Here is an 18,362-nt window from a genome sequence, read left to right on the forward strand (position 1 = left end):
TCATCAATTAACACATTAATTATTCTACAAATGTTATATAATTAAATTACTTCCCACCCTATTCCCCTATAAACCCACAACCCGCTAAGGAACTAAAAACACAAAACTAAACTTAAAATAAATTAATAGTTACTAAAATTTTAAAACATATAATAAAATGACAAACAATTCCCATTAAAACCACAAAAATACATACCATTATTATTAATTTGATATTTTTGACAACTACATTTTTGTAAGCGATATTTAATACATCGATATTTTTGAAATCAATATTAATTACCTGTCAGTCGATATTCTTGTCCACGATATTTCTGTTGTCGATATTTCTTCACAATATTTTTACAGCGATACTTAGGTCCCTCGATATTTCTACGTCGATATTCCTGCTCTGCACCGATCAGAGCCTCCTCTTTTCTTCTTGAGTTCCGCAGGAAACTGAAGACCTCGCTCTTCATATAAGCACCTTGGGAGCCACACACCTATACACCTATCCAAGCTCCTGGATGCTCCCCATGGTGATTAGTGTGCTATACAAATGAACATAATATAACATCATATCAGGCCACCACTACCTATGCCCTGGAACTGGAAGAAAAGCAAGGAAGAAAGAACAAGGGAGAGAGGTGAACATTGCATAACAGGGAAGGAGATGCCAAAGAGGGCAATATGCAGTAAGGACAAAATGAAGAGGACAAAGATGGACCATTGAGGATCAGCGGAGAAGAGGGGTGTGAGCCAAAGAACATGGTAGGGGTTCCTAGCAGTAGCGAATTACTGCATTATATTTGTGCATTTATAGAGCCCAGAATACAACCTCATTAAGAAAATATCTTGGCCGTAAGAATTACAGTTCAAAGACTGATGGTAAGGGAAAAAGGAGGAAAGCCTCTGGTTCCAAGTTTATGGCACCCTCTGCAAAGGTGCATTTTGCCAGCTCTTCCTCCAGCAATTGTATCATTTTAATAATTCGAGAGGCACAGGTTGCTACCCTTGGCTGGTGGCTCTTTAGGAGACTGGCTATTATGGCCATGTGTCACACCAGCCCTGTCAGTAGGCTGGGACGTTAGGGCTCTGGTTTTAGGAATAGGAATATAGGTCTGAGACGTCCTCATCTGAAACAACCCTGAGGACGTAGCCCACATTTTTCATGCACGAATAAGCCCGATTTCCAACAGTTGAACAACTGCTTCTGGGTACTGTATGGCATTTTTTTGCAGACCATGGTAGCTTCATGGAGTGGGCTTGGCTAGCTCAGTCTAATATGGGGTTGATTTTAGTAGAATTTATAAGGCAGCCATTTTATCTCAGCCTAACCCTGCAGACAAGGAAGGGGGAACAGGTCATCAAGGTAGACTAGAAAGAGAAGTCAGTACCACAAAAGGGAAGAGGGGTTTGGGTATTGAAGATGGGGAGGAAAGCAGGAAGGAATAAGTATTGAAAGGAGGAGAGCACAGTCAGAGGGGTGGGTAAAGGAAAAGAAGGATTAGGAATTTAAAAATGGCAAGAAAGAGAGGCTGGCGAATTAGGAACAAGGGGAGGATGGGAGAAGAAGGAGGATGAAGGAAGGGGAAATAGAATTTAAGGAATGGAACCTGTGAAGGGCGAAAAGGATTAAGAATGGGGGAGAACAGCAAAGAAAGATTAGGGGTGGAGAGAGAAGAAAAGAGCAGAAAATGGCCTGACCTGAAATGAATGAAAAGGAGGGCGGGGGAAGGGGGTTCATGTAGGGAATGGGAGACATCCTTTACATCGCTAGCGATACATCGCAAACTATTACAACACGGTTGTTACAACAACTTGCTGAAGGGGCATAAAGTGTTGGATTTATAATCCAACACCTTCCCTACTGTTGCACAGACTGGATGTTGAAATAGTAAATTATACTATTCCAACATCCAGTGCCACCTACAGCAACTCTTTGTAACGGTGAAGGTGCCTTTGCCAGTCCTCAGACGGATTATCCAGGGCCCAGATAGCCCCTGGTGTTTTACGCTTTCCGCCCTGTAGTATCAACCGTCCTGTACGTTCACCCTTTCCCATCACGTCACAGGGAAGTGTACATTCAGGAGCCTCATGAACCACACACAGCTTTGACAAGATGGGAGAGGGCGAGATGTAAAAGCACAAGGTATCACTGTGCAAGCTCACACTTTCAGTTTCCTGCTTCAGTGCCTGAGGCAGGAAGGGGCTCTTCCTATCCAGCGCTGGAGGCCCCCGAGGAGCTGGAATGGTCCGGCGCAAGCAGCTGAATTTAAGTGGGAAAAACTCTAGCAACAGTGTGCATGCTTGCGGGGGAGAGAATGTGTGCGGAGGAAGTGAGTATGTATGTGTATGAGTGAAAGTAAGTGAGCAAGAGTGAGTGCCAGTGAGTGTAACTGAGTGAGAGTGAGCTTGTATGAGTGAGCAAGTGAGAGTAAGATTGAGTGCAAGTGAGTGTGAATGAGAAAGTGAGTGAGTTAGAAGGAGAGGAGAGTAAGTAAGTGAGAATGAGTCCAAATGAGTAAATGTAAGTGAGCATCAGAGAGTGAGTGTGTTTCTCTTGCCAGTCTCGCACTTGTTCTTACATACTGAAGGTCATTCTTGGCATATGGTGTACCCATGGTAAAAGCTGGCACAGGCATATTGGAGGTAATCTGTTTCATAGGGGGCACCTCTGGTCAAATGGTGAACATGGCACTTCAATGGTCATTCTTGGCGTATGGAGCACACATGTCAAAGGGCTCGCCTCAGCATATAGGATAACATTTTTGGAAGAAGGGAAACCCAGGGCAAAACGCTGGCCATGGAGCATTGGAGGAAACTATTGACATACAGGGACACTCACTGCACATTAATCGATGGGAGGGATCCACCTTAGAAGAAATCAGACACTCACTGGAGTTCAAGGCAAGCATGACACCTGACCACTTCCAAGGACTGCAAGCTGCCACTCTGTAAGACCATGTTCTTTCATTCCCTAGCAGGTAGATATTGCGTGAAGAACTGTGGTGAACTCTGCTTGACTACTCGTGTGACGTAAAGCTGAGTGTAGTGTGAAAGAACTGAGCCCACCAGCCTGCGCTGTTCGCCTTGCGTGCTCCGTCTGTCGTGGATTCCCCATGGCCGCTGCCTATTTTGACGTTCCTCACGAAAGCAGGCTGGACTTTCTTTCTCAACCAAAAGTCGATTTCCTAAAGTTTAAACCAAGGTGAGTGTATATTTAGTCGTTTGTTTTGTAAGCTGGAGGTAGATAACCAGGCGGTGTCTTTAGAAGTGATGGGTACAGCGTAAACCAAGGCTGGGTCTGAACTGAGGTGGCGAAGTGAGCTAAAGAACGATGATGGATTCAACCCAGATCTGTGACTGGGGGTGAGTACTCCGTCCATCATCTCCTTGTGGTTGCAGTGTAAACCAATACAGTATGAGATGGGCTTACTGCAGATCTGGCCTTTGTACGTTCATTTTTTAGTATTGTAGGCACATGATATTACAAAACCATTTCTTATAAGAGTTGAGGCATGCTTCATAGAGAAATGTTTTTTGTAAAAACATTTAGAAATGAGATTCTGTACATAAAAAGTATTGTGTTTTCAGTGTCCGCTTGGAGAAGCTTACAGAAAGAAGGTGTGATAATTAAGGGAGAGTCAAAATGAAGAGTGGGACAGCACATGAAAGCACCCTAGACAGTGCATTATACCTACTTACAGTTTGAAACACAGGGATCAGGCAGTTTGTTCGGTCAACTACCTAAGTCAGGATTTTAACCCAGAACTTTGAGGTCCAGAACTAAAAACTTAACCCCAAGACCATGTCTCCTTCTCATAGCACTGGTAGTGACTGTTTTAACACAAGGTTACATGCTTTCTTGGATATGGCTTTTCTGGAATGCACATGTCCCACCCTAAGTCTATCTGCAAATGTAGTGTGTAAGTAATACCCATGTGTCTCTCGACTCCAGAGGGTGTTCGCCAGCCCCAGCCTGTGCCCAGCCTGCTCGCTGTTTACCAGAGATTGTCTTCTTGCAACTCTGGGCCTGAGGATCATATGCTAACCCTCCCCCATTCTAAGGTTGCTGCTAAAAGAAACTATAAAATAACTGGAATGTATTAATAGCTAAGAAGGGCACTGACAACTTTTCAGTTTTTAAGCCATTAAGGAAACTTTCACTCATTTGTCTGCACTGGAACTCCTGCTTATTACATACTTCCTTCTGTGGAAGGATAAAAAGAGGCTTTCCGTTGGTGGGGGGTTATCCCTTGATGAACGCTCACTACCATGCAGGGAAAGGCTCCTTTTGATTGGCTCTCAGTGGCATGCAAGGGGTTCTCTGACTGGTGTGGTCCCAATAGCATATGAGTAAGGCCTCCTTTCAGTGGGTGGCCCAATAATACATAATGAGGGCCTAGTTTTGGTAGAGTGGGTAAGATCCTCACGCCAAATGGGGAGGGTCTCCCTTTTCTCGGGGTCTTCAAATACCTAACAAAAAGATCTCACTTTGTTGAAGATGGTGTCCCATTTGGAAATACAGTTGGTCTGCGTTACGAGATTCTCAAACCACCTGGGTGGAGTCTTGTCATGGGGGTTGCTGGGTAGCCAATCACACATGGCTGTGGTCTTCCTTTATGGCGTTACAATGAAATAAATATGAAATACCAGCATTTGTAAAGCTCACAGCTACCTCCTAAAGCGCCCAGATACCTCCAGAGATGTGTCCTGGCGCTGGGGGCCGTCGGGAAGATTAAGCGGGCTATTGCCCAGAGTCACATGGTGCTGGGGATCGAACCAATAGCACATGTGGAGTGTCTCTATTTGGGGAGGGGACAATAGCACAAGAGCAGCGTCTTCCGTTGCTACAGATGACATCTCCATGGCGTATAAAGAGGATGTTCCATTCGTAGGGGGATCTCAGCGGCACAAGACCATTCTTCTTGTGATGGGAAATTTAGTGGAATCTTTAGGACAAACAAGAACAGGAGTGCTTAATTTGTATTAAAAAAAAGTACAGGGAACACATTTTTTTGAGAGCTCGCTGTGGTGCTGCCAAATGTTGGTATTAATGAATTTCAATTATGCCTTGTCTTGATTCACCTTCATGCCTTTTTCTTCCTGTACCCTACGCTTCCTGTCTCCTCTTTCACTCTAGCAGATTCATTTTCACCAAAGCTTTCTCCCTTCATGAAAGCGCATCTTTCCCTAACTCCTTTCAGGCTTTTCTGCCTTGCTCTCTCTTGCTTTGACTCAAAGTCTGGTCTTGAAAAATAGGTCCTTGGCCTAAAGTGCGACTCCTGGTGCCACCACCTGTATCCTCTAGCACAAATTCAGCACTGGAAACAATCTACCTTTGGTGAGATACCAACGGCACACAAAGATGTTCTACATATAGTGGGATCTCAGATCCATACAACCAGAGTCTCCCTTTGGTTCTCCCTTTCATTGGGTGTTAGGAGGAAGAGATGGGTCTCAGTTCATTGGGGTGTTTGGTTGGACATGAGAAGGCTATGGCAGTGATTGCCTTTTGCGAGGCATCTCTTTAGTTAGTGACAAGGCTTTTCTTTTGATGAGCACTCTAGTTGACATGAGGCTACAAGAGGAATCATCTTTAGCTGATATCTGTTTAGCACAAAAGACTGCTTCCTTTGATGGGTCTGGTTAGCACATGACTGATCTTTGGTGGAGCCTCAATCTTCCTTTAGCGGGACTCATGTTAGCACATCAATGAACTTCCTGTGTTAGGACTTATGTTAGCACATGAACAATCTTCTTTTGGTAAGACTCATGTTAGCACATGAACGATCTTCCTATGGTAGGACTTATGTTAGCACATGAACAATCTTCTTTTGGTAAGACTCATGTTAGCGCATGACCGATCTTCCTATGGTAGGACTTATGTTAGCACATGAACAATCTTCATTTGGTAGGGCTCATGTTAGCACATGAACGATCTTCCTTTGTAGGACTCTTGTTAGCACATGAACGATCTTCCTTTGGTAGGACTCTTGTTGTCACATGAACGATCTTCCTTTGGTAGGACTTATGTTAGCACATAAATGATCTTCCTATGGTAGGACTCATGTTAGCACATGAACGATCTTCCTTTGGTAGGACTCTTGTTAGCACATGAACGATCTTCCTTTGTTAGGACACTTGTTAGCACATGAACGATCTTCCTTTGGTAGGACTCATCTTAGCATATGAATGATCTTCATTTGGTTTCACTCATGTTGGCACATGAACGATCTTCCTTTGGTAGGACTTATGTTAACACACAAAAGATCTTCCTTTTGTAGGGCTCATGTTAGCACATGAACAATCTTCATTTGGTTTGACTTATGTTAGCACATAAACGATCTTCATTTGGTTTGACTTATGTTAGCACATGAACAATCTTCATTTGGTAGGGCTCATGTTAGCACATGAACGATCTTCCTATGGTAGGACTTATGTTAGCACATGAACAATCTTCATTTGGTAGGGCTCATGTTAGCACATGAACGATCTTCCTTTGGTAGGACTCTTGTTAGCACATGAACGATCTTCCTATGGTAGGACTCATGTTAGCACATGAACGATCTTCCTTTGGTAGGACTCTTGTTAGCACATGAACGATCTTCCTTTGGTAGGACTCTTGTTAGCACATGAACGATCTTCCTTTGGTAGGACTCATCTTAGCATATGAATGATCTTCATTTGGTTTCACTCATGTTGGCACATGAACGATCTTCCTTTGGTAGGACTTATGTTAACACACAAAAGATCTTCCTTTTGTAGGGCTCATGTTAGCACATGAACAATCTTCATTTGGTTTGACTTATGTTAGCACATGAACAATCTTCATTTGGTAGGGCTCATGTTAGCACATGAACGACCTTCATTTGGTTTGACTATCTTCATTTGGTTTGACTTATGTTAGCACATGAACAATCTTCATTTGGTTTGACTTATGTTAGCGCATGAACGATCTTCATTTGGTAGGACTTATGTTAACACACAAACGATCGTCCTTTGGTAGGGCTCATGTTAGCACATGAACGACCTTCATTTGGTTTGACTCATGTTAGCCCATGACTGATCCTCATTTGGTAGGACTTATGTTAACACACAAACGATCTTCCTTTGGTAGGGCTCATGTTAGCACATGAACGACCTTCATTTGGTTTGACTTCTGTTAGCACATGAACGATCTTCATTTGGTAGGACTTATGTTAACACACAAACAATCTTCCTTTGGTAGGGCTCATGTTAGCACATGAACGACCTTCATTTGGTTTGACTTATGTTAGCACATGAACAATCTTCATTTGGAAGGGCTCATGTTAGCACATGAACGATCTTCCTTTGGTAGGACTTATGTTAACACACAAAAGATCTTCCTTTTGTAGGGCTCATGTTAGCACATGAACAATCTTCATTTGGTTTGACTTATGTTAGCACATGAACAATCTTCATTTGGTAGGGCTCATGTTAGCACATGAACGACCTTCATTTGGTTTGACTATCTTCATTTGGTTTGACTTATGTTAGCACATGAACAATCTTCATTTGGTTTGACTTATGTTAGCACATGAACGATCTTCATTTGGTAGGACTTATGTTAACACATAAACGATCTTCCTTTGGTAGGGCTCATGTTAGCACATGAACGACCTTCATTTGGTTTGACTCATGTTAGCCCATGACTGATCCTCATTTGGTAGGACTTATGTTAACACACAAACGATCTTCCTTTGGTAGGGCTCATGTTAGCACATGAACGACCTTCATTTGGTTTGACTTCTGTTAGCACATGAACGATCTTCATTTGGTAGGACTTATGTTAACACACAAACAATCTTCCTTTGGTAGGGCTCATGTTAGCACATGAACGACCTTCATTTGGTTTGACTTATGTTAGCACATGAACAATCTTCATTTGGTAGGGCTCATGTTAGCACATGAACGACCTTCATTTGGTTTGACTATCTTCATTTGGTTTGACTTATGTTAGCACATGAACAATCTTCATTTGGTTTGACTTATGTTAGCACATGAACGATCTTCATTTGGTAGGACTTATGTTAACACACAAACGATCTTCCTTTGGTAGGGCTCATGTCAGCACATGAACGACCTTCATTTGGTTTGACTCATGTTAGCCCATGACTGATCCTCATTTGGTAGGACTTATGTTAACACACAAACGATCTTCCTTTGGTAGGGCTCATGTTAGCACATGAACGACCTTCATTTGGTTTGACTTCTGTTAGCACATGAACGATCTTCATTTGGTAGGACTTATGTTAACACACAAACAATCTTCCTTTGGTTGGGCTCATGTTAGCACATGAACGACCTTCATTTGGTTTGACTTATGTTAGCACATGAACGATCTTCATTTGGTAGGACTTATGTTAACACACAAACAATCTTACTTTGGTTGGGCTAATGTTAGCACATGAACGATCTTCATTTGGTTTCACTCATGTTAGCACATGAACGATCTTCTTTTGGTTTGACTTATGTTAGCACATGAACGATCTTCCTTTGGTAGGGCTCATGTTAGCACATGAACGATCTTCATTTGGTAGGACTTACATTAACACACAAAAGATCTTCATTTTGTAGAGCTCATATTAGCATATGAACTATCTTCATTTGGTTGGACCCATGTTAGCTTATGACTGATCCTCATTTGGTAGGACTTATGTTAGCACTTGAACAATCTTCCTTTGGTAGGGCTCATGTTAGCACATGAACAATCTTCATTTCGTTTGATTCAGTTGGCACATGAACGATCTTCATTTGGTAGGACTCATGTTGGCACATGAACGATCTTCATTTGGTAGGACTTATGTTAGCGCATGAACAATCTTCCTTTGATACGACTCATATTAGCACATGAACGATCTTCATTCGCTAGGACTCATGTTGGCACATGATCGAACTTCATTTGGTAGGACTCATATTAGCACATGAACGATCTTCATTTGGTAAGAATTAGGTTAGCACATGAACAAACTTCTTTTGGTAGGTCTTATGTTAGCACATGAACCATCTTCCTTTGGTGGGTTTGTGATCATCACACAAGGGATCTTTTTTCAGTGTGTCTAGTTAGCACAAGAGGAATTTTCCTTTATTGAAGGTCTTCTCATCACAGTCCGTGTCTATCTTTGGTGGAGTCTATAGGAAGGTGGAATCTGACTATATGGTTACCCCCACTTTTTTCCTGGTGTTTTGCTGGTTTTCGACTTAGTTGGCCTGGGACCCTGCTATTCAGGGCCCCAGACTATCTGCTTTCTCTATAAAATGGACTCCATGTACTTTAGGTACATACCAGATTGGTTACTGGGTCACCCTTGTGAACCCCTGTATAGTGTACCATAGGTACCCAGGGCATAGGTGCACTTTAGGCCTACCAGGGGCTGCAGCATGCATTGTGCCACCCCTGGTTTGCCTTTGAAAATGACACCACAGGTCTGTTCACACAGCCTGGGTAGGGTGGTGTAATCACCCCTTACTTAGATATAGTATTCCTATATCTACCTTTATATATAGACACATATACACCTATAAGCCACTCCTATGGTAGGCCTCGACAATCCTGGAGGCATAGTACTTGGTTTATGTGAGAGGGTGCCCTAGCATGAGCTGAGCCCCTCTGCCACTTTCGGAACCATCACCATATAGCTGTTCTATGATATAGCCATACCATATACTCTTAAGTGCATTATAATCCTCGCGGTTAAGACTAATTTTGGTTTGGCTTTATCAAAGCATGTCGTGTAAGTTGTCAAACACTTTGGAATACTACCCCTGTCAATTCTGGCTGCGGGGTAGCATTCCACCCTTCTAGAGGGAGAAGACATGTAGTTACTGGTTTACCCGGTTAAAGTTAAACTGAGCCTCAGCTTCACAAAACTGTTGCTGCTGCCACAGAGACGAGTCTGACCTCCTGTTGCAGGACGAAACTCCGGCAGGGGAGGCCTGGACAATAGGTTTCCTGTCCAAGGAGGTGCTGGCACCTCCCCAGACAGGGGTTTTGTGTGTTGGGGCAGGGAGGGCTGCATCAGCAGATACTTTTTGAGACACTGCCTGGGGCACACAAGGTGCTCCATGCGTGGTCCGGTTCAAACCAGTTGCTGGGGCACTCCAGCCCTGCTCTGGCGCGAAACTGGACAAAGGGAAAGGGGTATAACCACCCCCTTCTCAGGTCCACCCATAGGAGGGACCTAGTCAGGTAATCCAGCCGGGAAACATCCTAAACAACGAAGATCAAAAAACGACTTACCTGAACAACGAAGAATCACATACCACGAAGTCCAGAACCACGACTTTGCGGAACAACGACTTAAAACATTTAAAATGTTCAGAATGAATTTACCTTTTGAAGCCAGTAGATGGCACTGTTGGTTAGCATTTCACTGTGGTAAAGCCTTTCTCTTCTCGACGCGAGTAAAAACTCTATGGCTGACACATTTGAAATGGCATCAAGGAAAAGCAAGCATGGAATTCAATAACATTAAAAGGTAGGTCATTTGTTTGAATAAATGATTTTTAAAATACTTATAATTAATTATAAGAGTATTATTTATAAAAAGAGATGTTTAACATTTGTATTTAATTTGAAGTAAAAACACTTTAACATATAAACACGCTAATAAGGGATTATTGGGGGATGTGGGGGGTTTTCCCCCCACAAATAAAGACTAATTAAAGAAATTTCGTTGTACAGGAAGTCGTTGAAAAAAAGTTGTTGTAAAGAAAAGATCGTTGTTTAAACTTTACTGGTTTAGGAGGTCGTGGTTCAGGCAGTCGTGGTTCAGGAAGTAGTCATTTAATCATACAACCAATCCAGCCCCCTTTCTTAGTATAAGTATAGGAGCTGTGTCCCTGGGACTTTAGATTATCCTGGACGAATCTTTGAAAGACATATCTTGGACCTTCGACATTCCATTCTGACTGGAAGACAGAAGACATCTCCCTTGTGGTCAAGGAGTGACCACCCTGTGCAAACAGGCACCAACAGCAACTTCGCCGGTCTGCAGTTTCAAGGCTCCCGTTGGAACCCGAAGACTCTGTGACTCAAGAACTGGACTTCCAGGCCTCTCTGACCCGATCCACATCCACAGCAAAGCTGAGACCTGTGGTGGACACGAGAGAGGTGGGACCGGGAATCTTGGACATCCTGCATTTTGCTACCTGCACTCCTTTCCTGAAGCCTCAGTAAGTTGTGCATTGGGGTACGAGAAGCCCCAGCCCCGAGCACAATTTGCACCGAAGCCCAGGCCCCCACACTCCGTGAGTGTCCCGTGGGCCCCGTCTTTGCATTTGAGCTCGACGCGTCTTCCCGGTTCCTTGCCCGTTGGCTAGTGAGCCCCCTGAAGGTGCCATCATGAATTTACTTTGCTTTCCTGGTTGCTCCAGGCTTGCTCCAGCTTCCCTAAAAAGGAGAAGCGCCACAGACATTGCTGGTCTGCAACAGAGCCAATCTCGACATCCTGCGTGGGTTGCGGTTGCCAAGGCTTGTTGGGTCCAATCCGGATACCGACACCGCACACCGCAGTCATCTAGATCCATCGTGGGACAGCTCGAATCCAGTGCCTGGTCATTTTCCATGCCTCCTGGACCTCGTGGCTGAAGAGACAAACTCACCTTCTTCACCTTCAAGCACCGACATCGCCTGGTACCTTCCTGGTCACTGGCTAGTGACCCAGACTCTGTCCCCTCTGCTTTCAGGTTCTTCACATCTCCGATCCACCCTAGATCCACCCGGACACTTTTCCTCTGGTCGCCTGCAGCACTTCTTTGCAGCTCTCCATAGAAAACGACGACAAAACCCGACACAAAAAGACACCTATGCACCAGGCTTCCCTGGGTGAGGTAACACGAGTACTCTGGTGCTCCCGTGGGTTTTGACTCTCGAAGTGTCCTAGTTTAAAAGGGTTCCATCCTAGACCATCCAGAAGTGTCCTTAAATGGCATATTTGTAACTTCTTCGTTTCCCATAGTAAGTCAATGGTATCTCGCGTCTGTGTTTAGACACTGCACGCGTCTCCCGTGGGCCTCCTCCTTCCTAACCTTTGGTTGTTTAGTGTAGCCCCAGCAATTCCACAGGCCCCAGGCCTGCTTTCTAACTCTCACGTGGTACTTATACCACTTTCTTAGTATATGATTTGTGAGGCTCCTAGGGCATAACGTATACTGTGCAACTTATCGTATATTAACTGTGTGACTTGTATTGTATTTTGATCTCCGACCTCATAAAGAGTGCAGAGGGGTTGTGTTTAGATTAAATACATATATATTTGATATATACCTTGTGTGGTGTCCTTTCATTTGGTATTCAAGGGATTATATATGGTAAAACAACTTGCTTAACTCGCCTACTGAAGTCTTAGCCTGAAGACTGCTGGTTCATACTACCACTAGGATAGCTTTCTATAAGGTTGACTTTACAACCACCCTCAATAAGGGTCGATTAGACTTGTGCAAGGTGCCCACTAGAACTAGTGGACATCATATGCCAGGCTAACTTCTCACAGAGTCTTGATCTTTCTTTGGTAGGAGTCATGTTATCATATGTGCGGTGTTCCCTTGGTGTCTAGTTAGTACATGGATAATCTATTTTTGTGAATGTCTAATTTTCGAAATTGTGTCTTCCTTAGCACCCGAGGATTTACTACTGTGGAATATCTTCTCGTTCTCCCATAAGAAATGTAATGGCGGTGTCTTTTCTCAGTGGAATGTCTGTTGACCATACTAGAGGTTCAGTAGAATGGGATGAGGAGGCCACAAATCTCCGGTATCTCACAGATCTGCATTTGCCTTGAGCTGAATGGAGCTCTGAAGGGTTGAGGGCCCGGTGCCGCAGGGGCTACAGGAGGCACATTAGGCCCCAGAAGAGACTAAAAGAGGCAGGATAGAGAAGAGGACCGAACAACACAAGGTGAGGAAGGTGGCTCTCATCTTCATCTTCTTTGTCCCATATAGATTATGTTCCCAGCAAGCCTCACCATACGTTGGAGGCTGGGAGAGAGGCCTTTCTTCAATGGACTCTTCACTGGACACCACACAAAGTGTCTTCTATTGAATGTTTTACTTAGCCACATGGGAGGCTAAGCACATCCTCGTTTTTCCTTGGCCATGGTACAGATATCCACACTGTACTGGTGTCTTTATTTTATGTGCTGTTTTATAAATACTTACAGACGTTTATGGGAGGAGACTCTCTTCTCTGGACTGTCTCAATAATCCACAAGGAAGGCAAAGAAAGGGGTCTTTCTTCTATGAACCATCTCATTAGTCTGCACAAAAAGTTGCAGGAGTTCACTTGTGCAGCGTTGTAGGACAACGTGTGAGTATACTAACCACAAACCAATTGTTTGAATTCTGGATCCAGGAGTAACAGTTTGATACATCAAAGAACTCCTGGTTGAAATTGTGACATTCTGTTCAATAAGTTACTTTGAGAGTCAATGTTAATGCATTTGTCGAGGGAGAAGCCCACAGATGTAGCAGCATTCTGATAACAGGACTGTTGTTCAGCACTGTCACCAGGAACCAAAACATAACAATGTGTGGAGGGTGAGATATAGGAAACTCTTGACTTTGCCAGGTGCCAACCACACGTCTTGGTAGCACTTGGCGCTAGATTCTCAGGTGTATTTTCCTATAATTGCATTAATATAGCACTTGCTACTCCTGACAAGGCATGGAAGCATTACCCATCATATAGTGCGTGAACTCCTCATCAGGGATAGCTCTTTGGAACCCAAGTTTAGTGGTTAATTCAGTGGTTAGTGATTTTTCGGGTGTTTTCCCCAAGGCACCATTAGACCCTCTAGTCTAGTTCTTCTGTTATAGATTGCATTCAGAGGAGCTAGGTGTGACCATCAGTGTGACGGTCAGGGATCTGAGTTCAGGCCGTTGGTTGTGCGGTGAATAGACAGGCTGGAGGAGATTTGTTATTGTTAGGTTTCATGCTTATGGTTTCAAAGGGGAGCTTGGGATCTGTGAATAGAGGTGAGGGATGTTTGCAGAAATACAGTAATAGAAAGAAAGGCAGACAGACATGTGACTTAGGGTAAGCTACACTCCGAAAGAGTAAGGCCTGCAGTGGATGGATGGCCAGAAAAGAGACGTGCAATATAAGGAAGGATAGAGAAGCTCACTCGTTTGAAGTCTCGCTCAATTTTTCATGCATAGATTTAGAAACACAGCGGGGAGGCAGTTTTTGAGACAGCTTGTGCTCTAAGGATGTAAAACTACAGGTTAACTGATGATGTCATTTGTTTGTAATTTCAGAAAATCCGTATATTGGCTGGATAAGCTGCCTCCGAAACCCCAACAAATAACAGTTCCAGGTAGGGAGAGTGAATAGATTGCTCCGCCGGAAGTTTTGGTAACATGGCGAAGGGGGGAGCACCTCAGGTGTTGTAAATGAGATTCAATACCTGATTCACAGACCAGAGATGAGCATCATGAGCGAGCGAGCGAGGTCTGAGAGACTGAGTATCAGAAGCAGATCATTGAGGTGGAAAATAATTACCAAGTGGCTGAGCAGCCACTGCAGGCCTTATTTATTAGTCCTGTTGTACGAATGTGTACACCCACAAACGCATCATACATACACATACATATGCGCAAACACACACATATGCGCAAATTCACACTCACTGTTCACCACATTCAACTAAAAGTTACACAGTGAGCCCTCGCACTTAGAAGTACACGTTGTGCATGTACTAAAAGTCATACCATGTGTGTGGCACCTCAACAATGTTGGGGTCTTTCTAGGGTCTCCGCAAGAGGTCAATACTGAGTGTACATGCTCACATAAAGTTAGTGTGGCCTCTCCTATGCTTGAAGTGTGTGCAGGGGTGGTCTTGCTTTGTGCAAGTGCACAGCTGCTTCTCTTTGGAAGAAGGCTCGACTACCTACTCGCATAGGAGGGCAGGTCCAACGCTGCCCTAACCATCCCCCACATGATACCTTTGATAGACTGATGGACCTTGGAGCTCTCCCATGCTTTGACTAAGGGCCCAGTGGGGTCATGAAATGTGTAGATTACTTCCCTGCGGACCTGCCTGTGCATGTGCTTCTTTAATGAGAACCTGTGCATGGGCAGATGGGATTCGCTCAGAGCACTGAGGCACACCCTGTGCAAACAACAGAATGCACACATTTAAATGCTTTCCTGCTGTAAAAGTGGGCAGAGAACAGCTGGATGTAGTACTCCTACAAGAGACGCCTATGCCAGGCACAGGGTGGCAATTCCTTGAGAAGTTGTTGGCGATGGCAGGATTTATGGAGGGGTCGTGGAGGGTGGTGGTGTTTTGGTGAGAAAGGCTTCCCTTGACAATCTTGACAACATTGACACACACAAATGTCTGCTACTCGGGTTACAGATTCTTTGGGAAAACAGGCATACATGTTCATTAGTGTCCACATCCCCTTGCACTCCAGGCTTGAGTTTTGGTAGCAGTAGGCCAAATACTGCTTGACATCCCACACACGGTGCACATTGTAGGGGCGACCTTAAGGATATGATGGATGTGAACAAGTTGGGTTTCAAGCAGAAGGGGAGACCAAACAAGATTGGCCATGTTTGCGAGGGGTTTCAAACTGATAGATGTAATGCGACAGAGGGATCCAGCAGTTGCCAGTACTCTTATTACTGTGTTGCCCACCTCTAAACCCCTGCATGCAGTGAGGAGTTCCCGAGAATCATTGGAGTGGGTTTGAAGTCAAAGGGAATATCCGAAAGCTAAGCACTGACCCATACAAGACAAAGAGGGAAAGAAATGACTAGAACCTCAAAGACAAGGAGGTGGCAGAAGCAAGGAGGGAGACCACAACTAGGTACTTTTAGTACAATGAGGGGGTTGGTGTAGAAGTCAGAGGTCCTTTAGGAATAGTAAAAAGCTGTGATTAGGAGACATGCTCTCACACAAGCACACCGCAAGCTGGTCCAAAGGTGGGAAACTGTCAAAGAGGGAGAGGGACATAGGACCCCAAATTAATCCAATGGCTCTGAGGCAACTATATTTTATACCAACAGAAATATGGCTCTGGTGCAAAATGATGCAAGGACGTAGTAGCTAGTTACACAGAAAAGGCTACATTAATAAGACAATGATTCCCATAACTTGCTAGCAGGGCAGAGTAGGTAGAAAGAGGAGTTTCAGCTCTAGTCAAAATTAAAAAGGCAGCCACAAGGGAAGAGATATGAACGAGAGCAAATGAGAGAAATACAAAAGGCTAAAATGGTTGGAATTCATAGAAGCTATAAAAGATAAAAGCATGCAAAACGTGCATGTCTTTCTGCCAGTGGATAGCAAATTATTAACAAACTAAGATCCGATGATCTTGAAAGCAGTGCTCATTGAATGGAACACCTCAAGGTTATATGTATGTGTAGATGTATATATTACAACCCTTCCCCCCAATAAAATGGCAATAGCTAGTGTGTAGTTATGGTTGAGTCAGAGTTACTATTGAAAATCATTTTTTTGTTGTTTTCTTAATGTCTTTGGCACCGTCTGATGACTCTGCACAAACTTTCAAATAAAAATGCCATTCCCTTTTGGTTCTGTATTGCAAGATTCATGCAGATCTTTTAGGGGAGCGGCATAAAAAAGTAACATCCCATTTTAACTCCATAGGATTCTTTGCTCTCCCAAAAAGAAAAAATAGAATTATACCACACTTTAGAGCTACAAAAATATGTTATATGGACTTAAAAGGGAAGATATCTTAACCATTAGTCTGTGGGGTGGTCTGCAGACTGTCTGCAGACCCAAATGAAAAAGATTAAGAAATCTTTTTCGATGCAGAAGCTTTTTCCCCATCAACTCATTTTGGGTCCATGGACCGGAAGCCTCACATTGGCTGGCCATAATAGAAAAGAAATGTGGCCCCCATTTAAGCATGTGGGGCTCAGTCTACATGCCCTGAAAAAAAAGTGAAGAAGCCATAAGAGGAGTGGGACACTTCACTTTACTCGTTGGCCCAGGTAAGGGTAACCCATAGGGGCCCCATCTCTCACAGCAAAAAAGAGGTTTTTTTCCAAGTGCTTTGTGGATCCTACAGCAAAGTTTGTGAACCAGCAATGAGGCACCAGTTTTCACGTACCATGTCTCGTTCCACACCCACGGCCAGGTTCACAGGCACCTTGCCAGTTTTCATGAAGCCTGCATAAGGTTTGCAAACTCACATTGGAATTTATGAACCCCTAAAAACTAAAATAGTAATTTATAAAAAAAAAAGCTGGAACGCCTGCTTGGCTATCAAAGACCCCTCACAGCAGGGGTTAGATGCACAGGCAGGCCCTGCGGCCAACCCTCCTCCACTCGCCCGAAGGCTGTGCAAAGTAGCAAAGGGAATACATTAATTGAGGTTGGATGTGATATAGCATGAAACAAGGAATTCACCAAAAGAACTACAGTTAAAGCGAAGTCATGATTAGGAAAGGTTAAAACACCTTAACATATGTTACAAAAAAACTAAAATTATCTTGTAAAAACACAAATAGTTCAAGTGAAGTTATGGTTACACAGCACCACCTAAAAATGATTTGATTCACCAGTAATGGTTATTTCCGCAATCCATAAATAGGTCAAAAGCCATGGCCTTGTGCCCAACCAGCACCAGGTAGCCAACACCTGTGGTGAATAGCATCTTCCCGAGGACAGCTATCCCGTTCTGCGCACGCCAATTGGATGGCCAAGTGCTGGCTTCCTATGTTATCTTTTTATTGTGGGCCACAGTTTGAATAAGTGAACTCACAGACTCCTGTGTGTTCTTGCTGGACCAACTGCAGGGTCCACAGACCCAGTACAAGGTCTCCTTACCCGGTGGGCAGTCCAACAAGGACCCAGAAGTCTCTTTCAGTTTGTGTACTCTGAGCCAGGGCCTTGAGCCTCAGCCCTTTGTTGGGACATTGAGTTGTGGCTCTAGAGTTGTGTTTTGTTAGCTAAACGCTTAAGCTCTCTCTCGCTGGACTGCGGGCCTTGCATCCAGACCTTAGCTTTGAGGTCACTACAAACTCTATATTTGTGACTCTTCGATTGGGTCTGTAGGTCTTAGCTTGAGGATTATCCTTCGGATTGGAGCCCAGTTCCCAGAACTTTACTTTGCTATAGACATGACATGTGATGCTGGGAGTGCGCAATATAATAGTTCTGTAGCAAGGAGAGGAATGGTATTTTCATTTGAAGTGTTGTCTGAAGTGAAATATCTAATTCACCAATCTAGTTTTATTTTGCAGTTGTCACCGCAAGGCAAGAAGAGCTGGCACGGCCCAAAAGAATCAACAAGAATGACAGGTGAGGCAAGATTTATTGAAAAGAATGTACTCAACCTGTGGTCATTGTGACTGGTGCTAAAGCAGTGTCCAGAGCTTC

At 43.9% G+C, this 18,362-nt stretch overlaps 1 protein-coding gene across 2 annotated transcripts in view; it reads left to right on the forward strand.

Moving 5' to 3' along the window:
• SPMAP2 (sperm microtubule associated protein 2) overlaps positions 1-18,362 on the forward strand; it is a 71,218-nt gene that overhangs the window by 3,521 nt on the left and 49,335 nt on the right. The window contains exons 2-4 of one of the 2 annotated variants that reach the window (XM_078669081.1): positions 2,964-3,190; positions 14,263-14,321; positions 18,227-18,284. In XM_078669081.1, coding sequence (XP_078525207.1) covers positions 3,102-3,190; positions 14,263-14,321; positions 18,227-18,284 — 206 coding nt within the window. In that variant the 5' untranslated portion in view covers positions 2,964-3,101. The remainder of the gene's footprint in view (positions 1-2,963; positions 3,191-14,262; positions 14,322-18,226; positions 18,285-18,362) is intronic. The other variant, XM_078669082.1, reaches the window with a different exon arrangement.

This window comes from Lissotriton helveticus, chromosome 12 (assembly GCF_964261635.1).
Source record: "Lissotriton helveticus chromosome 12, aLisHel1.1, whole genome shotgun sequence".
Lineage (NCBI taxonomy): Eukaryota > Metazoa > Chordata > Amphibia > Caudata > Salamandridae > Lissotriton > Lissotriton helveticus.